Below are 24,248 nucleotides of genomic sequence, written 5' to 3' on the forward strand. Positions count from 1 at the left end.
ATTTATTCCAGCTGGAAAGAATTACTCCAGCTGGGCATTTCTAATTCATCATGATCACATGGTGTAAGGAGGTGAAATGCTGTATGAAAACTATGAAAATAGGAAAGCCATTTCAATGAAGATATCCATCCATCAACCAAATATAAACTGGGAAAATCCAAATATTGTACAGTCGGTAAATATAATGTACAATTATTTTATCATTGTTCTGAGTGTCATCTTGACCTGTTGTCTGTAAAGGGTCATGTAAAAGATAATGTACAGGAATCAATTTTATTAAGTTTAAGGGCAGCAACTACAATATGATAATATTTAACATGACTTGAGAGTCACAAATATCCAGACCCGAATCTAGGTTTGTAAACTGAATTCTGTGAACAACTAAAGCAAATAGACAGATTGAATAATACTCCATTCCCTTTAAAGATGTTACACTGAATGTGCAGGACAAACACAATCTAAACAAATGATCAAAAATGGATTGACAAGGTAGTTGAAGGTGAAAGAGATAAAATAACCTCGTCAAATCCTGCAGAGGTGAAGGAGCTAAGTGGGATTAATACAACAAAACACAAATGAGTTAAAAGGGTAATGATGGTGGGAAGGAAGGACCTGGAGAAGAAAGCATCAGCAGAAAATAAACATGAGCAATAAAAATTATTTTACTGAAAACAACAAAAGGGCAATCATAGAGGTGAAAATCATAAAATGTAAACAAAAACAATTTGGTTGTGAATGAAAGATAATTTAAAATTTTGAATTACTGTGTCATTCGCAAGGGAAGACATGAATAATGTGTTACCCAAAATTACAGTCAAAGACTTGGATTTAAATGAGAAGGAAGCACTAAACAGGTGAAAAGGGCTCAAAATAAATAAGTCACTAGAAGAAAAATATCACTAAGTGTCAGCTATGGCTCATTTGGTAGCATTCTCATTTCTGAATGACAAACTGTGGTGCTGCCTTTTAGATAAGATGTTAAACCAAGCCCTAGGTGGGTATAAAAAAATCCCATGGCATTATTGCAAAGAGGAGCAAAGAGCTATTTTTGGTGTCATTTACCCCTAGTCTACATCACAAAAACAGATTATCAGATCATTATCACGTTATTGTTTGCCATGAGCACATTAGATGCCGTATTTCCATCATGACAGTAGTGACTGTAAAGCACTTTGAGACACCTCTTGTCAGTCATAGAATGATAGAATCCCCATAGTGCAGAAAGAGGTTAATTGGCCCATCGAGCCTGCACTGACAACAATCCCACTCAGGGTCTATCCCCGTAACTCCACATATTTACCCTGTTAGTCTCCCTGACACTAAGGCAATTTAGCATGCCAATCCACCTAACCTGTACACCTTTGGACTTTGGAAACCGGAGCACGTGGAGAAACCCATGCAGACACTGGGAGAATGTGCAAATGCCGCGCAGTGACCCGAGGCTGGAATTGAACCTGGGTCCCTGGTGCTGTGAGGAAGCAGTGCTAAGCACTGTGCCACAGTGCTGCCCAGTTGTGAAATGAGCAAAAGTCTTGCCTTTTTCAATTCACAGAATGCTAATAGAGGTAAGAAAGGGGTTTTGTGAAATATCCAAAAGTGATGAGGGGATATACGGGGCACTTGGTTTTGGGAGTGGGTGGATGCAGATGGCTGAGTGAGACAATTTGGTTTCCAGTAGAGTGGAAAGATGCTAATACCTTTATCACAAGGAATGAAAGAACAGAAAAACTACAAACCCATTATTTTCACTTCCATCCCAAGTAAAACACTGGAATAGATTGTCATGAGTGATTTTGAAGAATATCTGTATTGAGTAATATCACTGAGAAGATAGTAGTCAAAACTGGTTCAGAAAAAAAGCAGCAAGCCTGGTCATGCTCTTTGACAGCTTTAAAACAGCAATGCCCAAATCAACTGTGGAAAAGCATTTGACAAAGTTCACCTTTTGAAAAGACATATGACAAAATCATTCTTGAAAGGTTTGTCAAGCTCAAAGATATGGTGATTAAGAAGTAATCTGGAAAGTGGAAAAAAAACTGACTGAAGGATAGAAATCAATGTGCACTTATTGGAAGAAATGGTTCATAACTGGGGAACTTAGAAACTAGAAGCAGGAATAGGTCATTCGGCCTTTTGACCCTGCTCCACCATTCACTATGATCATGGCTGATCATCAAATTCAACATCCTGATCTCCCTTTTTCCCCCCCCATATCTCTTGATTCCTTGAGCTCCAAGAGCTATATCTAATTTTTTTCTTATATTCAGGCAATGTTTTGGCCTCAACTACTTTCTATCTCAGTGAATTCCACAGCTCACCACCCTTTGGTTGAAGAAATTTCTCCTCGCCTCAGCTCTAAAAGGTTTACTCCTTATCCTCAAACTATGACCCCTAGTTCTGGACTCCCCCACCATCAGGAATGCTCTTTCTGAACCTATCCTGTCTAACCATTCCTCCTGGAGATACCTTATTATTTTTGAAAGCCAAGAAGTAAGAGATGTACTGCGCCGATGGCTCAAAAAATAAGTTGACCACTTGATGTCAGATTAAATGAAAAAAAAAATCACCAGTTTGAATTTTGGTCTCTGTGCCGAGTTAACCACCAGATTTATGTTCCTCAATTTATTCACAGCTAATGGGCATCACTGGAAGGCAATCATTTATTGTCTTTTACTAATTGCCCTTGAGAAGATGATGATGACCCACCTTCTTGAACCTCTGCAATCCGTGTATTGAAGGTGCTCCCACAGTGTTGTTAGGGAATGCTAGAGGTGGAATCCCCACAGCCTGATGATCTATAGCCAGGGTGCTAAAAGAAGTGGTTTTGGAAATAGTGGATGTGATGGTTGTCATCTTCCAAAATTATGTAGATTCTGGAACGGTCCTGGCAGATTGGAAGGTGGCAAATGTAACCTCACTTTAAAAAAAAGAGGGAGGGAGAAAATGCAATTATGGACCAGTTATCCACTGAGTGCAGTGATGATTCATTAGACTGATCCTTGGATATCAGGATTGTCGTATAAGGAAAGATTGGGTTGACTAGGCTGGCATTCACTGTAATTTGGCAAAATCTTATTGAAACGTATAAAGTTCTAACAGGGCTGGACAGACTAGATGCAGGGATATTGTTTTCTTGGCTGGGTGGTCTAGAACAAGGACCCACAGTTTCAGGAAACAGGAATAAGCCATTCTGGACTCAGATGAGGAGAAATCTCTTCACTTAAAGATGGTGAACCTGTGGCATTCTCTACCACAGAAGGCTGTGGAGGCCAAGTCACTGAATATATGTAAAAAGGATATAGATAGATTGTGAGATATTGATATTGTCAAGACACACAGAGAAAAAGCAGGAGTTTGGCATTGAGATAGAAGATCAACCATGATCATATTGAATAGTGGAGCAGGTTCACTGGGCCAAATAGCTTTCTGCTCCTATTTTCTATGTTTCTATGAATAGCAGTGTATTTTCAAGTCACGAACGTGTGTGACTCTGAGGAAAAATTGAAAGTGGTGCTGTCATGTCTGCTTGTCCTTGTAAGAACATAAGAACATAAGAAATAGGAGCAGGAGTAGGCCATCTAGCCCTTCGAGCCTGCCCCGCCATTCAATAAGATCATGGCTGATCTGTCGTGGCTCAGTTCCACTTTCCCGCCCTCTCCCCATAACCCTTAATCCCTTCTCTTATCAAAAACCCATCAACCCGCTTCTTAAAAATATTTAGCGAGGCAGCCTCCACCACTTCAACGGGCAGAGAATTCCAGAGATTCACCACCCTTTGAGTGAAGAAGTTCCTCCTCAACTCCGTTCTAAACCGCCTCCCCTTTATCTTGAGGCTGTGCCCCCTAGTCCTACTGTCTTTTTTGAGCGGGAAGAGTCTCTCCACCTCTATCCTATCCATCCCATTCATCATCTTATACGTCTCAATGAGATCTCCCCTCATTCTTCTAAACTCTAACGAGTACAAGCCTAGTTTATTCAGCCTCTCCTCATAGCTCAATCCCCTCAACTCCGGTATCAGCCTAGTAAACCTCCTCTGCACTCCCTCCAGGGCCAAAATATCCTTGCGCAGGTGCGGCGCCCAAAACTGCACACAGTACTCCAGCTGCGGCCTCACCAATGCCCTATACAGCTGCAGCAAGACCTCCCTACTTTTATATTCAATCCCCCTCGCTATGAAGGCCAGCATCCCATTTGCCTTCCTGACCACCTGCTGCACCTGCAAGCTGGGTTTTTGCGTTTGAGAAGTATTGTCAAAGAAGCTTTTGACAAGCTGCTGTAGTGCACCTTATAAGTAGTATAGCCATATAGTGTCTGTGGTGACAGGAATGAGTGCTTAATATGGCGAATTGGGCACCAATAAAGAGAGCAGCATTGTTCTGGATGATATCGAGCGTCTTGAATGGTGTTGAGAATGTTCCTTCACATTGCTTACTTTTGCCTTGTAGGTGATAGAAGTGTTGGGGAATTGGGCTGTGAATTATTTGCTACAGAATATATAGTCTCTGGCCTCTTGCAGTCAACTGACTGATCTAGGTTCCTGGATAATGGTGACTCTTTTGGGAGGTTGGTATTGGGAATTTGACTTTGGAAATGCCATGGAATGTACAAGGGGAGGTGTTTTGACAGTGTCTTATTGGAGATGGTCTTGCCTGACATTTGTAAGGAACAAATAATACTTAACACTTATCAACCCAGGTCTTGTTGCACGTGAGCATGGAGTGTTTCATAAAAATTGTGAATAAACTGAACACTTTGCAATTGTCAGTGAAAAACCTCAGTTTTGAGCTTTGAACAGAAGGAAGGTCATTGCTGAAATCAACTGAAGATGGTTGGTGTTGTAGGTAAAATAATACCTCAAAGACTGATAGTGAGTCAAAATACAGTGGTTTTTATTGCAAAGCTTTGGGAGAAACTGATTCCAGCCTGGATTACCAGACTTCTCATAGAACACAAACACAAGTGGGCATTTATATATCATGAGTCTTAGTGTCAATCATGACACAAGTTTCCCATTCCGGCCAGAACTACGGGTCTTCCTTTCTTGGTCGTGATACAGCCCCAGGCTTAATCACGATTCACAGTCCAGCTAGCAGTTGCAGTCATGACAGAGGTTTAATCCAGTCATGATTCAAAACCCTTCTGCAGCAATACCAGCACCCCTGTCTTTGAAGTTACTTGTGCGATCGCGGATGTCCCAGCAGGACTCTTCCTGTTAAAAGCCGGTATCGTGATTTACATCAGCAGCTGTCAAAAGCCGGTATCGTAAGCTACCATCTATGTAACAATGTCCAGCTAACACAAATAGGTAAGATTTGCAAAGTCTACAAACTAACAGCCACATTAAACTATCTGTCTTTATAAAAATGAGAGTTAAAGCAGGTAATACGTGAACAAATAACTTATATTACTGCCAGGAGCAGCATAAGCTTGAGAAGATCAGTCATGATGAACAGTTATGTTTGTGACATATTCAATGTGCAAAATCCATTAACCCTTTCCCTACTTTAGACACATAGCTTGTTCGTAATTTATCAGATGTGCTTCTCACATTTTTAATAACTATTGTGGTTACGTCTCCAAAAAGCTTTTCATTTAAAAATGAACAGACTGCATCTATTACTTGTAATATTGTTTCAAACTGTTTTCCGATTGACATCTCGTGTTTGCTTCATCATTTTGTTTTTGTTAAAAAATTTGAACTAACTAGTGTAATAACAATGCCAAATCATCTATGTCCACTAGGGATGTCGTTTTACTATCCACAAGTGAGGAAGGCTCTTGATAGCATTCTCAGACATTTGGACAAGGAGGTGGGAAGATCTATGAGTATGACGAGTGTGCAGATGTCCAACAAGGAGCCTGAGGACATGATCACGTAAGCATGAAATACATTTTAAAAATAAATCAGAAATGGATAAAATCTCCTTTGAGGATGTAAGCATTGATAATGACGAACATTTAGAATGATAGTTCTTCATTGGATGAAGTTCCTCATTGGGTGTTGTTCTAACATTTTTTTTCTGCATCTCCCCTCAAGTCTTGGTTCTTTCTAAAATATGATTTCCAGAATTGAACAACACTCCATCTGAGACCTGATCAATGTTTTATAAAGTTTTAACATAACTTCCTTGCTGTATACCCCTTTTCTCTATTACTATTACTAATGTAATCCTATAAGCTTTTTCTAAAATCACTTGTCCAACCCCCTTCAAAAATATGTGCCCCAGATCTTTCCCTCATCGTTCACTGCCTTTTATACCATTTAGTTTATATTGCCTTTTCTCAATTTTATGCCAACATATATCACTTTGCACTGTTCTGTGTTAAATTTGATCTGCAAAGCGTCTGCCTATTCATAAAACTATTTTCTGTGGTCTATTATTATTCTGTTCATAATTTATTGCACTTCTGAGTTTCATGCCATCTGTGAACATTAATATTATAGTTTATGTATCAAAGTACTGGTATTTGATGTGTAACAAAAAGAGCAGGCATCTGGGGAGAACACAATAATATATTACCCCTCCATCTGAAAAAAAAAAGCATTTAAGAACATAAGAACATAAGAAATAGGAGCAGGAGTAGGCCATCTAGCCCTTCGAGCCTGCCCCACCATTCAATAAGATCATGGTTGATCTGTCGTGGCTCAGTTCCACATTCCCGCCCTCTCCCCATAACCCTTAATCCCCTCTCTTATCAAAAACCCATCAACCCGCGTCTTAAAAATATTTAGCGAGGTAGCCTCCACCACTTCAACGGGCAGAGAATTCCAGAGATTCACCACCCTTTGAGTGAAGAAGTTCCTCCTCAACTCCGTTCTAAACCGCACCCCCCTTTATCTTGAGGTTGTGCCCCCTAGTCCTACTATCCTTTCTGAGTGGGAAGAGTCTCTCCACCTCTATCCTATCCATCCCATTCATCATCTTATACGTCTGAATGAGATCTCCCCTCATTCTTCTAAACTCTAACGAGTACAAGCCCAGTTTATTCAGCCTCTCCTCATAGCTCAACCCCCTCAACTCTGGCATCAGCCTAGTAAACCTCCTCTGCACTCCCTCCAAGGCCAAAATATCCTTGTGTAAGTACGGCGCCCAAAACTGCACACAGTACTCCAGCTGCGGCCTCACAAACGCCCTATACAGCCGCAGCAAGACCTCCCTACTTTTATATTCAATCCCCCTTGCAATGAAGGCCAGCATCCCATTCGCCTTCCTGACCACCTGCTGCACCTGCAAGCTGGGTTTTTGCGACTCATGCACAAGGACCCCAAGGTCCCTCTGCACCGTCGCCTGCTGCAGTTTTTCTCCATATAAGTAATAATCCTCCCTACCATTATTCCTACCAAAGTGGACCACCTTGCACTTGCCAACATTAAATTCCATTTGCCAGTTTCTGGCCCATTCGCCCAGCCTATCTAGATCCTTCTGTAGACTCTCCACACCCTCCGCACAACTTGCCGTTCCACCAATCTTGGTGTCATCAGCAAATTTCAACACCATACACTCGGTTCCCTCCTCTAGATCATCTATATAAATGGTAAATAGCTGAGGCCCCAGCACCGACCCCTGGGGCACTCCACTAGTCACCATCCGCCAATCCGAATAGCACCCATTGACCCCCACTCTCTGCCTCCTATTTGACAACCAATCCTCTATCCACGCTAACACCCTACCCTCACTCCATGTCCCCTGACCTTCTGCAATAACCTCTTGTGAGGTACCTTGTCAAACGTCTTCTGAAAATCCAGAAAGACCTCATCCACCGGCTCTCCTCTATCCACCGCCCTAGACACATCCTCATAGAACTCCAGTAAATTTGTCAGACACGACTTCCCTTTAACGAAACCGTGCTGCGTCTGCTCTATCAAGCAATTCCCCTCAAGATGCCTCGCTATTTCCGACCTTGATGACGGATTCTAACATTTTACCTACAACAGATGTTAAACTAACCGGCCTATAATTCCCTGCCTTTTGCCTGCCACCCTTCTTAAACAACGGCGTAACATTAGCCGTTTTCCAATCTTCTGGCACTTCCCCGGAATCCAGCGACGTCTGGAAAATAACCACCAAGGCATCCACTATCACCTCTGCCATTTCTTTCAGAACCCTCGGATGCATTCCATCCGGTCCTGGGGACTTGTCCACAATCAGCCCCTCCAGTCTGTCGAGCACCACCTCTCTAGTAACAGTAATGTCATTAAGACCCTCCAGTCCTACCACCTTTCCATCTCTAACACCCGGCAAATTATTCACGTCCTCCTCCATGAAGACAGAAACAAAAAAGTTATTCAAGACCTCAGCCATATCCCCATCCCCTACCACTTCATTACTTAATTTAGTGTCTCTTAGTTAATTTTGCATCCACACTGCCAGTGTCCCTTTAATTCCATGACTATTAATTTAGCTGTAACCCCTCTTGTGGTATTTACTTAAAAGCCAATTGAATGTCCATATAAACAATGTATAACAACGTGCACTCACCTGATGAACGGGCAGTGTTCCGAAAGCTGGTGGCTTGTGCTACCAAATTAACCTGTTGGAATTTAAGCTGGTTTTGTGAGACTCCTTACTGTGCCTATCCCAGTCCAATGCCGGCATCTCGACATCATATAAACAATGTCAACTGCATTACTTTATCAACCAATCTTGCATCAATTAATTCAATCTAATTAATTTAACAAATTTACTTCATGAATATTTTTTCATTTCTCCCCCAGATTTCTTCCCCCCCATCCCCATCTATTTGATTAAACATTTCAAAATTTTGAAAGCCTTTATAAAAATCTGCCTTAACCTTCTCTGAGTAAGGATAACAATCCCAGCTGCTCTTGTACCTCTATATAACTGAACTTCCTCAGCCTTTGTATCATTGTGGCAAATTTCCACTGCAGTAATATGTTTAGAACTGATCTTGCATTCACAGCACATTTACAGTTCACAACTGAACACCGTATAATTGACTACAGCTTTAGACTCCCAACAATTCATGCTAACTTTCATTTATTTGCCCTTATTTTTAGTGTTAATGTCAGGTCTCGACATTGGTTGACTTTTATTTCCTGTCTGATGCATAAGCTAAGAGACAATTTGATATCGTAGACAACTGCTTTTGCATCACTCTGTGCAGGATCAGGATGTTATGTTGAATTTAATTTGTGTGGGTTGATTATTTTTATATCCCTATATGAAAGGGGAACTGCTCATAAAACATTCTATTGCATTCAAAGCCTCCCTGTTCTGCCTGTCTTCAGAGGGGAGGCTTTCGTGGCCAATGGAATTGAGACTTGAATTCCTAATGCCCGTAACTGTGAGCTTCAAGAGTGATTTGCTTTTTTTAATGGTTGAAGAATTATAGAATGGGTTGGGGTAGGTGAATTGCACCTTGTTTTGGTTCAGCTGAATTTGAACTTTAGCTCAGAGTTCCTTGAGGAATATTTGTTTGGTAAAATTTGTGTTCTTAATTTTTAACCTACTACAGTCTAAAACTGTAGCCAATTACGCTGTGTTCATTTGTGAACTGCAGATGTGCAATGAATGTAAGATCAGGTCTAATCATACCACAATGATACGAAGGCTGCGGAAGTTCAGTTGTATAGAGATACAAGAGAAGCTGGGATTGTTATCCTTACTGCAGAGAAGGTTAAGGCAGATTTTTATAAAAGTTTTCAAATTATGAAAGGTTTGATAGAAGAGATGGGGAGAAATTATTTCCACTGGGAGGATGGTCATGGGGCGTAGATGTAAGATATTTTGGAGGGGTGGGGGGAGACATCTGGGGAAGAAATGAAAAAATGTTTATGAAGCAAGTTATGAGGAAGAATACATTGCCTGAAAGAGTGGTGGAAGTATATTCAGTTTTCAAAAGGGATTGAAAAATACACTTAACAGTAAAATTTGGCCTACTGTTGATAAAGTGCAGGGGAGTGGAACTAATCAAATAGCTCTTTCAAAAGTCTGGCACAAATATAGTGGAAAGTTTAACCTGTCAGGGAGGATGGGTGTAGCTGCATGTGGGAAGTTAAGAAGAAATAAATGCTAATGTTTCTGGGGTCATGATCCATTTAGGGAATTAACATTAAGAAAAATCTGAATAACTGGTAATTACCAGACTAACACCACAAGATTTGCTGTTTTTCAACAAAAGTGTTATGTATTCAAAAATTTAAACAGTCTTTACAATATAGTTTTACAATAAAAGTTATAACTATGTATGTTACGCACCTCTTTTTACTGCTTACTTCCCTTATAAACCACATCAAGCTTAACACAAGAAATATAAGCAGGGGTAGGCCACAAGACCCTTCAAACCCCACCATTCAATGTGATCATGGCTGATCTATGTAAAAGTATGCCAGAGTCCTAAAGTAGTGTTTTTTATTTCAAAAATATACTTTATTCATATATAATCTGAAAAAGATTATAAAAACATTTCCAATCATTACCACAGTAATTTGCGATCATACTTACATTTCCCAGGAGATCAAAATTTACGCTGTGTTCAGTCTAAGAACACTATATATATTTCAGTACAAGTCCAGAGATCTTTATGAAACTATGTACATTGGTCAAATTGCACTGTGTGGTGCTTTTATAGAATTACACACAGTGAGAAGTTGTAGTCAGTCCAAGGGCTTTTTCTGGTTACAAGCCCCTTGGCCTACATTGGCTGAAAGGCATTTAGATCACAGTCCTGAAATAGGTATTTTAATTTTCCTCAGTTACAATTATTCTGAAAGAGAAGAACTTAATATGATAACCCAACTAACTGCCTCGGAGACCAGACCAAGCTGTGTATATCTGAACTGGTAGAGGATGTACATGAGTTGTGTGATGGTACTTCGTACATTTGTATTAAGTTTGAAGACCCTGTGAGAGATGAAAGACTTGAATTAGAGCCAACAAGGGAAAGGGTGAAAGTATCATTGTGTAGATGATCATATTTTAGTTAGAGGTGGTATTACGTCAACATAAGTGAATGTGGGGTGCCACTGACTGCCTGATAGCTAATTCTACCTTCAGGCACCTCCATCTTCCATCTACAATGACAATGCACTCCATCACCATCTGCTTCACAGCTGTCAATGTAGTATTTACTGGAGAGCCACTCCCAGGTTTTGTGTCTTTCCCTGACATTCTGTGCTGTCTTCTGCAAGGAGGGAAGGAAGAGAGCTAAATGAGAGAAGCAGAATGTTTGAGAGGGATGGAGGATGACATTTGTGGAGAATGACTGAAAGATAGATGTGAGATATCAGTAAAATGAGGGTATGTTTCATTGTTGGTTTTTATATGGGATGTGAGGAGCTATCTTGAAAGAGGTGAGTAGGTGAATCTGCGAGGTGTTTTAGTTGAGAAGTGCTATTCAGAAGAAAGCTGGAAAATCATTGAGGGAATTGGCACTTGAAGGTAATGTGCCAGTCACTTTCTTGCCCTGAAAAGGCCATTGAAATACTTTCAGCCTGTAACTACAAACAACAGACCATAATCCTGTTACTATCAAAAGCTGACCTCTTTCTTCTAGCCACCACATTACTTCCTGGGATATCTCAGAGAACTAATGAGCAGACATTCCACATTGGGTCCCCTTCAGTAATGTTCTTATTTGTGTCCTGTCAGTTGCAGAGTGGGTCAATTGATGCATCGTTAACAGCCAGGTTATGGTTGTGACCATGCCTGCTCTTCCCAGTTGGTCAAGAAATCCAGAAGTGGGATGCTCATGATGTGGCTCAGTTGAAGAGCCATGGCCAAATCTGTTCCATTTTCTTTCAGGTTTCTGACCAGTTGCCGGAGTACCCCAGCACTGCAAGCAGGTCGATAGGTTAAAAGTCTGCCCATTAGGTTGGATTACCTCTCTGATGCCATTATGAGCCAATGATTAAAGCTAATTACTGCTGAGATTTCTGCAGGATACAAATTTCAGTGTTTTCAAACACACCATTTTTCACTTTATCTCATTATTTCATGTTTTCGTTGCATCACATTTGGATTAAGTATCACAAATCTGTTCAGTACAAATTAATCTGTCGAGATGACAGACTTATATCGACTAACGTGATGCTTGTTTGGATTGTAATACGCATTGAAATCTTATAATCATTCTTTTAGTGTGTTTGTTAGTGCTGAGTAGTAATATTTATTCAAAATCCTTCATTATTTACATATTTAAGATGTCAAGTCGCAGCACTCTCTCCAAACAGCTTTTCTTTATAACTCAACTGCGTTAATACATCTTTTTATTACATCTCATTCCTCTCATTGCAGAAATATTGATTAATTCCCTCTTGAGTTCATATATTTCAAAATTATTTTGTTTTTCTGAAATTTTGTCCTTTTGAACAAAACAATTCAAATACTGACAATTTCTGAATTTCTAAGTAATGGTTTGCTGATATTTGTGAACAATTTGCCAAGATGAATTTTGTCAGTTGCCTCCAGACTTAGAACATAAGAAATAGGAGCAGGAGTAGGCCATCTAGCCCTTCGAGCCTGCCCCGCCATTCAATAAGATCATGGCTGATCTGTCGTGTCTCAGTTCCACCTTCCCACCCTCTCCCCATAAATAAACTGCATCACCTCAGTAGGGGGCGGCACAATGGCACAGTGATTAGCACTACTGCCTCACAATGCCAAGGACTTGGGTTTGAATCCCACCTTGGATCACTGTCTGTGGAATTTGCACATTCTCCCTGCGTCTGCATGGGTTTCTTCTAGATACACTGGTTTCATCCCACAATCTGAAAGACGTGCTGGTTAGGTGCATTGACCTGAACAGGTGCTGGAGTGTGGCGACTAAGGGAATTTCACAGCAAGGTTCATTGTAGTAAGTACTTGTGACTAATAAATAGACTTTATTTATCTTCTTTTCGTAAAAAATTAAACCACATTTCCTTAACATTTCCTGATGATTGGTGCACAAAGGAGATTTCCAATGTAATATGCTAAAGTCAGTGGAGACTTTCTACAATTAGCAAACCATAAAACACCAAGGTGAAAAAAATCAGAAGTAATTCCAGCAACTTTTTCTAGTCTTAAAAATTATTGTGGTTGACCATTTCAATGTTTTTGTGTTTTAATAGGGGTGAAAGAAAGCCTAAGATAGATCTCTTCCGGACATGTGTGGCTGCTATTCCCAGGCTGATTCCAGATGGCATGAGTAGGGCAGAACTTGTTGAACTCTTGGCAAGGTGATGCATTCATTTCACCAAAAATTAATAGTGGTTTTACAGATTGGATTTTATGTATTTTAATACACAAAGCATTGAATTACATAGAATAGAAAATAGTACAGCAAATGATACATCAATTTTGCTTTGCTTAGATGAGCACCATGTAACGTTACAGTTGAGGCTAAGTGAACTTCAACTTTAGTTTCAAAGAAGAAAAGCAAATGGATCCATTTTGAGACTTTGATGAAGGATTATTGGCCTGAGACATTCACTGAATTTCTCTCTCTACAAATGCTGCCAGAACTGTTGAATGTTTCCTCCATTTTCTGTTTTTACTTCGGACATTTAGTAACCTGCATCTTTATAACTCAAGGGATGAATATGTTATACACTCTTACTCATAGTAATTGGAATATATTTTGTTTTGTTTTACAGACTCACCATTCACATGGATGAAGAGCTTCGAGGTCTGGCATTCACTACTCTACAGGCTTTAATGGTTGACTTTCCTGACTGGAGGGAAGATGTTCTGTCAGGGTTTGTGTCATTCATTGTCCGAGAGGTGAATGATGTCCATCCAACGCTCCTAGATAACTCTGTCAAGATGTTAGTGCAATTAATAAACCATTGGAAACAAGCAGTTCAATCTCACATGAAAAGTCAAGATTTGCAGGTAAAGACAAAATTTACAAGGAATTTGCAGTGAAATAGTTCATTATAGATCAACCACTAATTTTTTTGTGACTTAACACTTCTTAACAATAACTTATTATCCACAGCGTGCTGTTCCCAATGGAGCTTCCCACACGCTTCCACTGGAACGGAGCCCTTATTCTTCTGTCTTCCATGCAGCAGAAGGTTTTGCCTTAGTGGTTCTCTGCAGCTGTCGGCCAGCCACCAGGAGACTTGCTGTCAACATTCTAAGAGAAATTAGAACTTTGTTCACAGCTTTGGGAGTTTCAAAGGTTAGTGCTACTAATAGGTTTCTGTTTATTATTAACAGTTGTGTGCTGCAGAATTGATCATAAAATTGACTGACCTCCTTGTGCTGTATTATTTTGTGATTCAATATTGCTCATTATTAGCCAATTTAAAAAAAAAGTTGGCCCTTACTTCTAATATCAGGGACCAAAGCTTACTGATGTGTCGATCTTTGAAAAAAAGGATAGGTTTAATCAGCAAAATTTACAGCATAGATTATCCTTAAGAATTTTATGTTTTAGTGAAATCACCTCTCATTCTTCTGATTTTGATTGAATATAAACAAAATCTACCTCATCTCTCCCCATCCCAGCAATCAGTCTAGTGCATCCTCATTTAACTTACTTAAAGTATATCCTTCCTTGGGTAAGGAGATCAAAATTGTACAGAATACTTCAAATGTAGTTTCACGAAAATCCTGTATTATTTCAGCAGGACTTCTTTAATCTTATACTTCAGTTCCTTTGTCATAAATGCCAACATATCATTTAGTGTCACCTGTGGTTCAGTTGGCAGCAATTCTGGCTCTTAATAGAAGGTTAAGTTCCACTCTAAGACTTAAGCATAGAAATCTAGGTTGATATTTCAGTGGAATATTGAGACAATACTGCACAGGCTTTTGATGAGACATCAAGCATAGTTCCCAACTGTCAACTGTCCTCTCAGGCATACGTAAAAAATTCCTATTTCGAAGAAGAAGAATTGTAAAGAAAAGCTCTGATTTTCACTCTTTCCTTCCAAGGTGGATAATTTCACACTTCCTCCTTCTCCTGCCCACTAAGTTAACAAAACTATGTCTTTGCTGTTCATCCAGCAAAAGGGACTCTTCAGTTGCAGGCAATAAAACAAAACTTACTCCAACTAATAAATCAAAGGATAGAGTTTAATAAAGAAACTTCATGTCTCCAATACTTGAGAACTTTCCAAGCTTTTCACAATTTCCAACTGCTTCTTATTTATACTGAGTCAGCTGACAGCCACATCATTTTGTCATTGGTTCCATAGTTTACCTGGTCAGCTGACCCTCACAGATCTAATGTTATCATTGGTTACATTCTAACACTTGCAACCCTTTTACATTTCCCTCAGTGCTTATTTTTCCACCTGACTTTATTATGTTCAGCACAAACCTGCATAGATTATGCACAGTCCCTTCATTTAAATCTGTGAGATAAATTGTAAAATTGTAAGTCACCAAGGCACAAGTACAGATCCTTGTTTTACTCTGTGCTAGCTGCAGCCTGTCAACCCAAAAGTGGCATATTTATTCCGACTCTGTTTTCTGTCCATTAAGCAATATATTACAATAATACAAATAATATATTGCCCTCAATCCCATGAGCCCTAATTTTGGGTAATAATCTTATGTGTAACACCTATCTTGAAGATTCAAATACATAACATGCAGACTTCTTAGGCAGTCCCTTCAGGACTGAGGATGACTTATTTCCATTCCAGTTCAATGACTTCTGAGATGGCTGCTATGTCCAATGCACAAGCTGTAAACTCTGCCTCATGTGGGACAGATTGTGTTTGAAAGATTGGGCAGACCTACCATGGCTAATCCACCTAATTTACACATCTTTGCACTGAGGGAGGAAATAGAGCACTTGGAGCAAACTCATGCAGACACTGGGAGAATGTACAAACTCCACATAGGCAGTCATTCAAGACTGGAATTGAACCTTGATCAGTGGTGCTGTAAGGCAGCTACTATGTCACCTTACACCTCTACTTCACCCTATGTGCTGCCAACAAAATTTCTTGATTTGTTTCTTGTCTTCTCAAACAAAACTTCTCCATCACAAGTCAGGGACTCTCATGACTTGGTCGGGATGTTTGATATCTTCAGGGGTGTATTGAGGACATCCTTATGGTATTTCAGTTGTACTAGGTGTTTTCTACTGCAACTGAATTCCAAATTGAACAGTTGCTTTAGGAGCCTGGTATCAATCATACACACATAATGCTCTGTCCCCTGGAGTTCATTTTGAGTGAATGGTACCTTAGTGCTGAGTTTGAGATGCTGGTCCTCATACTCTTCCTCAGTCCGAAGGCTGAGCCGACATGTTGGACATGATGATGAATTACATTGTCTATTCTGCCTTCTTTGAGAGGAGGTTCCCAAGATAGGAAATTGGTCGCCATTTTCCAATATCCTCACATTGATAATAATCGAAGGGGGATCATGGCAGATTCAATAAAAATAAGGAATAGCGTCAGCTGCTGTACATGGCCTTTTCCAAGTCAAGAAAACCTTTTACTGTCAAACACGTTCGTTTAGAGTATCTTCATCAAATCTGGATGCTCTTTGAAATTTGTCACCATCCTCAACCTGCTCCATGATAACATGCAAGCTGTGATCCTCACCAATCAAACTGCTGAAAACCCCATCGTGGTGAGGGATGGCGTCAAAAACAACGGTGTGCCATTACGTCAACTGTCCCTTTTGTTTTCCTTGCTGCAATACTGCAGCTTGCCTTCAGTAATTACTGAAGCATGGAGATAATTTACAGAACAAATGGGAAACTGTTAAACCTACACCACCTTCCATCCAAAACCATAATCATTCCAATCTCATTGAACTTCAGCATATAGATGAAGCTTAACTGTTTAGTCAGAAATGATATGCTTTTGTAAAGCATATGAAAAAATTGGCCTTTTACTAAACCAAGGTCCTCGAGTCCCATTAATCTCATGTATTTTATTAGAATTCCAACATAATTTATTGATAACGTTCTTGCCAGTTTGCCTATTAGGTAAGACTGCATGCTTGTTGTTTTTGCATTGTGGCCCAAGTCTCTGCACATTATACAAGATAATTTTCCTTTTATTTCAGGGAGACGAAGAGCTTGCAATTGATGTCATGGATCGATTAAGCCCTTCAATCTTGGAAAGCTTCATACACCTCACTGGAGCAGACCAGGTAGATCAGTGAGCGGAAATTGATACTTTACAGTTAGAAGGCAATATAGTATTGACAGTTTTGACAATATGAATAAAAGTGTGAACTTCATTTACATATTTAGAAATTATTACTCAGTTCTCGTCACATTAGTCATGCTTTAGATAGTGAATGCCAAAAGTTCATAACAGCTTACGAACATCCCCTAGCGTTAGAATAAGATGTACCAAAACAAAATAATAAATTGCATAATTGATCATCCTATGTCTTGCGTTCCAAGGTTATGAAGTGGGCTATATTAGGAATAAAGTAATTGTTACATTAGGTGAATATATTGTCCTCCTGGGGGTACAGTATTAGATAATATAACTATACAATGAATTAAAGGCCAAGGCCAATAAATATTCATTCTCATTCATGATTCCACACACAACAAACTATTAACCTGTGCCTTTCTACACCAGGAGGCAGGTGCTCCTTTCAGACGGGTTGAAAAACTGGACAAAGCCCTATGTTTCTATCTTAGCTGCTCTTGGGTACTTCTGTGTCTGTCTAGAGTTAAAGCTCTTTTTTTCTTTCTCACCAAGACCACAGCATCTACCTTGTGCCTCCCTTGTAGTCTTGTTCTTTTATTTAAGAAACATACTGTGTATATTCGGATGCAACAAGCTCTCGCTTGCGTCAATTTTAATTAATCTTTTATTTTGATAAGGTTTTGGAATGTAAATTGAAAGAAAAAGTAAAGACGGAAGACAAAGATGTAATATGTGCAATACTGTTAATATCATTGAAGAATTGATTTCTCCATGGAACTTGACCTAACAGCAGTTTGGTAGTACAGAACTTGAATATTACTGCAAAACAAGACAGGTTGCTGAAGCTATAGTTCCCCATTGATCTGTTGTTCTGAAATCTACTGTTTCACTGGTTCAGCTGAACACCAAAGACACTACCTGAAGAGCAGGATTGTTTTCTCAGTGTCCAGGCCAATATTGCTGCTTCAAAATATATCACCAAAAATAAGTAATCGTTAATTTTGTTACTTTTTATGGGATGAAGCTGTGTATAAAAGTTGACCCTGATTTGCCATGTATTTTTTTCCTGTGCTGGGCCAAAGACCACATCTGTAAATGGGTCCTGGCTTCCTCTGTGTGACTCTAAATGCATGGTATACACTTACCACAATGTTGTCCTTGGGTCAAACAGATACCCTGTTCCATATTTAGCTTACTAAATATGACTTGAGCCTTCCAGTCATTTAATTGATTTTAGAAAGTGGTTAAAGCCTGTAGACTTCAGAAGTATATCTTCATTATTTGTAATAAAATTGTTATAAAAGTATATCCACATGAATTGTAAATTCCATACCAAATGATAAAAGGTAGAACTGGTAAACTGAGAGAGATGGTCCCAGTCAACTCTGTCCTTGCTGGAGAGGTGAAACACTGCTCCTTGTGTCTCACCCCCCACCACAAACCTTGAGCCTCTTTGACACCTTGTAGGGCCCCTCTTACTTGGAAAATAATTATTTGCATTCAAGAATTTCATCTAATTATAGATAAGAGGAATCAAAATTTTATCTCTACAAATAGATGCAACTGTCATTCACAGTGGGGTTCAAAGACATGATTGTCCTTTCAGACCTTTATTTTGAGCCAAAAATGGTAACAACTAAACAATACTCTAGTTAATAGGCTAATAATTATTCAGACATCATCAGAATATGTTTTTGATCAACTTCAATGGTTTTGCAATTTAAAAAAATCAGCAGAATAAGGCTGTCTAGAGAAGACATCCAATTACCTATAAGTACATCAACTGTGAAATTTCCAACCTCACAGAAGCGTATATTGTAATTAATTCAAGAATATTGTGGAGTACGACAGATTTAAAATAATCAACCAACCCACATATCAAAGTATGATTATGATTTGAAATGTGATTAAATTGATAAAATGACTAATGAATCACTATATCGCACCTCACTTTGAAGGCTACAGCTGCATGAGTAATTTGATATCTCTATGTCAGTGGTTCTACTTTGTTTTATGAAACATAGCTCATTATCATTACCTTAATTTTCAGTTACATATATATGAGTTTACTCATTGAGTAGCTGAACCACACAGAGCAATAACATCTTGGGTTCAGGATCCATTCTATCAGAAGTCAGCTAATTCCAGCCTGGGTGATAGTATGATTGCCATGATGTGGAGCTGCCGGCATTGGACTGGGATAAACACAGTAAGAAATCTCACAACACCAGGTGAAAGTCCAACAGGTTTATTTGGTAGCACAAGCCACAAGCTTTCAGAGCGCTGCTCCTTCGTCAGGTGAGTGGGAGTTCTGTTCACAAACAGGGCATATAAAGACAAACTCAATTTACAAAATAATGGTTAGAATGCGAGTCTTTGCAGGTATTCAAGTCTTAGAAGATACAGACAATATGAGTGGAGAGAGGGTTAAGCACAGGCTAGAGAGATGTGTATTGTCTCCAGCCAGGACAGTTAGTGAGGTTTTGCAAGCCCAAGTCATGGTGTTAGAGATAGTGTGACATGAACCCAAGATCCTGGTTGCGGCCGTCCTCGTGTGCAGAACTTGGCTATCAGTTTCTGCTCAGCGATTCTGTGTTGTGAAGGCCACCTTGGAGAACGCTTATCCAAAGATCAGAGGCTGAATGCCCGTGACTGCTGAAGTGTTCCCCACCAGGAAGGGAACACTCCTGCCTGATGATTGTCGAGCGGTGTTCTTTCATCCATTGTCGTAGTATCTGCATAGTCTCCCGGGTGTACCATGCCTCAGGACACCCTTTCCTGCAGTGTATCAGATAGAAATGTTGCAAGTGTATGTACCATGTATCTGGTGGATAGTGTTCTCACGTGAGATGATGGCATCTGTGTTGATGATCCGGCATGTCTTGCAGAGGCTGCTGTGGCAGGGTTGTGCGGTGTCGTGGTCTCTGCTCTCCTGAAGACTGGGTAGTTTGCTGCGGACAATGATCTGTTTCGTGTTGTGCGGTTGTTTGAAGGCAAAAAGTCGGAGTGTGGGGATGGCCTTGGCAAGATGTTCATCTTCATCGATGACATGTTGAAGGCTCCAGAGAAGATGTTGTAGCTTCTCCACTTCGGGGAAGTACTGGATGACAAAGGGTACTCTGTCCGCCCTGTCCCATGTTTGTCTTCTGAGGAAGTTGGTGCAGTTTTTTGCTGTGGCACGTTGGAACTGTTGATCGATGAGTCGAGCGCCATATCCTGTTCTTATGAGGGCATCTTTCAGCGTCTGGAAGTGCCTGTTGCGATCCTCCTCATCTGAGCAGATCCTGTGTATACGGAGGACTTGTCCGTAGACAATGGCTTCTTTAACGTGTTTAGGGTGGAAGCTAGAGAAGTGGACCGTCATGAGGTTATCCATGGGCTTGCACTGAGCAGAAACTGATAGCCAAGTTCTGCACACATGAGGATGGCCTTGACTGGGATCCTGGGTTCATGTTACACTATCTGTAATTGCCACGACTTGCCTGGGCTTGCAGAACCCTCTCTCCACTCACATTGTATGTACCTTTAAGACTTGCATTCCAACCATTATTTTGTAAATTGAGTTTGTGTCTTTATATGCCCTGTTTGTGAACAGAACGCCCACTCACCTGATGAAGGAGCAGCACTCTAAAAGCTTGTGGCTTGTGCTACTAAATAAATCTGTTGGACTTTAACCTGGTGTTGTGAGACTTCTTACTGTGATAGTATGTTTCCCAGGACAAATAAAAGATTTTTGCTCTTCATATCTGGTGGCATGCCTCTCCCCATTGAGAACAAGATTACACTTGGTCATTATGTCCCTCATAATTTAATAGCATAACAGCACATGTGACGAAAGACTTACTGTGTGAACTACAGGAAGGCCACATACAATCATAACCCAGCAAGAATCCAGTATTTTCATGAGGGAAGGAAATTAAATCTGCTGGTATGCTTAGGATCGGGAGATATTTTCTTTTGTTGCTGCTTCATATTGAATATAACTTTCTAAAATGATATATATTCTAAAAAAAACTTTTTTTTGCCCGTAAATCAGACAAACTTGCTGTATTGTCCCACTGGGATAGACCTCCAAACACTTGCAGAATGGAGTTCCTCTCCCATCAGTCATCAGTTTGATGTGGTCAGTCCTTCACACATTTGGATATTTGCACACGTGACACAGGGTCTGGACCCTTGGGTAATTAGCTTATCAAGCTTTCTCAAGCAAGAAAATTTGCCCAAACACTGTCCATCAGCACTGAGTTATGCATGGATGTTTTCATATATTCGCCTACAGATGCTTTCTCCACAAGTGGACATAAAGTAAGTCTTTCTGAATTGATTCTGAAACTTATTGCTAGCCATGACTGTGGCCCCTTATCAGTTAGTGATATGCATGAGTGATCCCTCTTCTGCATCTTTTAGTTTGTTAGATTTGTGAATTTAGAATTCAGGTTAAACATGGTAAATTACCATTGATCAATATTGGTTATGAGCTTCTTAAACAATTTTATTAGGCACCTGTACCTAAGAAAGCAAATTCTTGTCTTAGAAAGTGTGCAACCAAGGTTCATTTGACTGTTATGGGTTGAAGGGGTCAGCATCATTTGTAGAGATAGAGTAGAATGGATCTATATTGACTGCAGTTTAAAAGAATGAGAGGTGATCTCATTGAATTGTACAAGATTCTGAATGGACTTGTCAGGGTAGACTCTGAGAGGCCAGTTCCCCCAGCTAGTGAGTCTAAAATTAGGGGACCAAAAGTAAATACTGCAGATGCTGGAATCCTGAAATAGGATCAGAAAATGCTGGGATTACTCAGCAGATCTGGCAGTATCTGTGGAGAGTGAGACCCATTTTGATAAATGGTCACAGATCAGAAACTAGAATTAGTGACTCTGGTCTTGGGATATTAACAGCATGATTTCAATGCTGAGGTAAGAAATTACTTCACTCTTGAAGGTTGTGACTCTGTGAAATTCTTAACCCTCGAGGACTGAGTCACTGACTATATTCAAAACTGAGGCTTTCAGACTCTTAAGGGAGTTGAGAAATATGGAGATCGAACAGGAAAGTTGAGTTGAGGACGATGATCAGCGTTGATATTAAATGGCAAAATGGACACAAGTGCCACTTAACCTCTTATTTCTCAAATTCTTATGAAGTGTGGATCAGATACCACGCTAGATACCATGTATTGTGGATAATGAGGGGAAAAATGAGTGAAACCTGTGGAGATACTGACCATAATCTTCCAATCCTCAGTAATATGGATTGTACCAGACGACTGGAGAATTGCAAATGTCACACTCTTGTTCAAAGAAAAATACAAAGATAAACCCAACAACTGCAGCCCTGTCAGCTTAACGTCAGTAGAGGGAAAGGTTTTAGGAATGATTAAACAGAACAAAATTTGGCCAACTTTCTACCTTTATTTAGCTTTTTGATGAGGTAATAAAATATTGATGAAGCTAATGTTTTTGACATGGTGTATGTGGTCTTCCACATTGCAACATAATAGGCTTGCCACCAAAGTTGAATCTCGTGGAATAAATGGGATGGTGGCAGCATGGTAAAAAGTTGAGTTGAGTGTCAGGAAACAGTGAATAGTGGTAAACGGTTGTTTTTTCAGACTGGAGCAAGATATACAGCTGAGTTCCCCAGGGTTGCTACAAAGTGTTACAAGATGGTCATGTTATAAAATGTCTCCTTTAACCTGAGAATCCTCTGGGTAAGAGGGAGGGACAAGATGCTTGTTATACTAAACTTCTGCTAGAAACAGGCTTGTGCTTTGCTTGTCATGGAAGAAAAACCAAAATCTTTTGAAAATCGTGACTGTTTTAAATTGTTGACACAGAAAAAGGAACAGCTGTTTTTTGGACTCAAAGACATAGGTAATTAGAGAGAGAGAAACAATGCAGCTTCTGCTGTGAAGAGCAAAGACCATTTTTCTGTTAGCAGCCAAGCAGGATGCTGGTGAGAGCTGATCGTTTGTTCGAGAGAAAGATGATGGAACAGACAGGACTTTTGGGGATTTAAGAAACTAGGAGTTTTCCACGTGGGTCTGCTGATGGAAGTCAGTTTGTAATACTTAGGCTGAGGAAAGTATTTTTGAAAGAGACTGGAAGATTTGATCTGATGTGATGGGGGAGGGGTTGGCAGGAATGAGCCTGCTGGAAAATTTTGAGTAACTTGGAACTTGATCTTCTAATGCTATATATCTGCCTGAAGTACATTGCACAGTGGAAGGAGTTGTCAGCTTTACCTCAATTGCATTAATTAGTTCATGCTATTTACTTTTCTTTAGTTTGATGTATGCTTTGTCTGTTAATATTTGATCTATCTGATATTAGTTTGTTACAGTAAATGTTTTAAAATGTGAACTCTTGTCCTTTGGTTACTTTGTTGGTCGTTTTGAGGATCACAGAATTGGTATAATGCAGAAGGAGGCCATGTAGTTCATTATGTCATCTCTCTGAATGAGCAATTCACTTAGTGCCATTCTCCACCTTCTCCATGTAATCCTGTAAATTCTTCCTTTTCAGATAACAGTTTAATTCCTTTCGAATGCTTCAGTTGAACCTGACTCCACCACATTTTGAAAATCCATCCTTTTTTTAACCACCCTTCTACTTTTGATATGTCTATAGGTGATTTTTGCATTTCCTTTTATATTATCTGCCAGTGTCTTCTCACATTTTCTTTGCTTCTCAATTATTTTTCACTTCCCTTCTGAAATTACTATATTTAGCCTGGTTCTTACTGAGGTATTTTCAACCTGGCATCTGCCATACGCACACTTCTTCTGTTCATCTTCTTCATCCTGGGAGCTCTCACTTTGTTAGTCCTTCCTTTCCTATATAATTTACTGTAGCCAAGCCATCGCCTCTTTAAATAGAGTCCTTTATTCTGTCCCAGCTTTGGTTGCCAATCTTTGAGTACAATTTACCAATCATGTATGATGAATCCTCCATGGATGATGCCTCATCCTCCTTTCCTCCATTCAGTAATGCTCAGTTGTTTTGTTTATTCTGTTTCCCGCCTTTAAGTCAACTTACAGATCACAGCTAATTGTTGTTGAACCTGATGTGCCAGCCCTATACTAAATGGTAGCCACAGCACAAGGTCCCTTTGATCGAGACCCTATCTCATGCTCTTTGCCTTAATTGTTCTGCTCCATCTG

General features: G+C 39.8%; 1 protein-coding gene across 12 annotated transcripts in view; it reads left to right on the top strand.

Moving 5' to 3' along the window:
* fryl (furry homolog, like) overlaps window positions 1-24,248 on the top strand; it is a 474,495-nt gene that overhangs the window by 267,993 nt on the left and 182,254 nt on the right. For all 12 annotated transcript variants that reach the window (XR_013886541.1, XM_080187850.1, XM_080187842.1 and 9 more), the window contains 6 exons: window positions 5,743-5,875; window positions 13,073-13,180; window positions 13,598-13,835; window positions 13,942-14,127; window positions 16,983-17,069; window positions 21,120-21,388. Coding sequence is in view for 11 of the 12 variants with exons in the window: in XM_080187850.1 (XP_080043976.1) it covers window positions 5,743-5,875; window positions 13,073-13,180; window positions 13,598-13,835; window positions 13,942-14,127; window positions 16,983-17,069; window positions 21,120-21,388 (1,021 nt within the window). In the remaining variant the exon portion in view is untranslated. The remainder of the gene's footprint in view (window positions 1-5,742; window positions 5,876-13,072; window positions 13,181-13,597; window positions 13,836-13,941; window positions 14,128-16,982; window positions 17,070-21,119; window positions 21,389-24,248) is intronic.

Source organism: Carcharhinus amblyrhynchos, chromosome 1, assembly GCF_965287045.1.
Source record: "Carcharhinus amblyrhynchos chromosome 1, sCarAmb.v2.hapA, whole genome shotgun sequence".
NCBI classification, from domain to species: domain Eukaryota; kingdom Metazoa; phylum Chordata; class Chondrichthyes; order Carcharhiniformes; family Carcharhinidae; genus Carcharhinus; species Carcharhinus amblyrhynchos.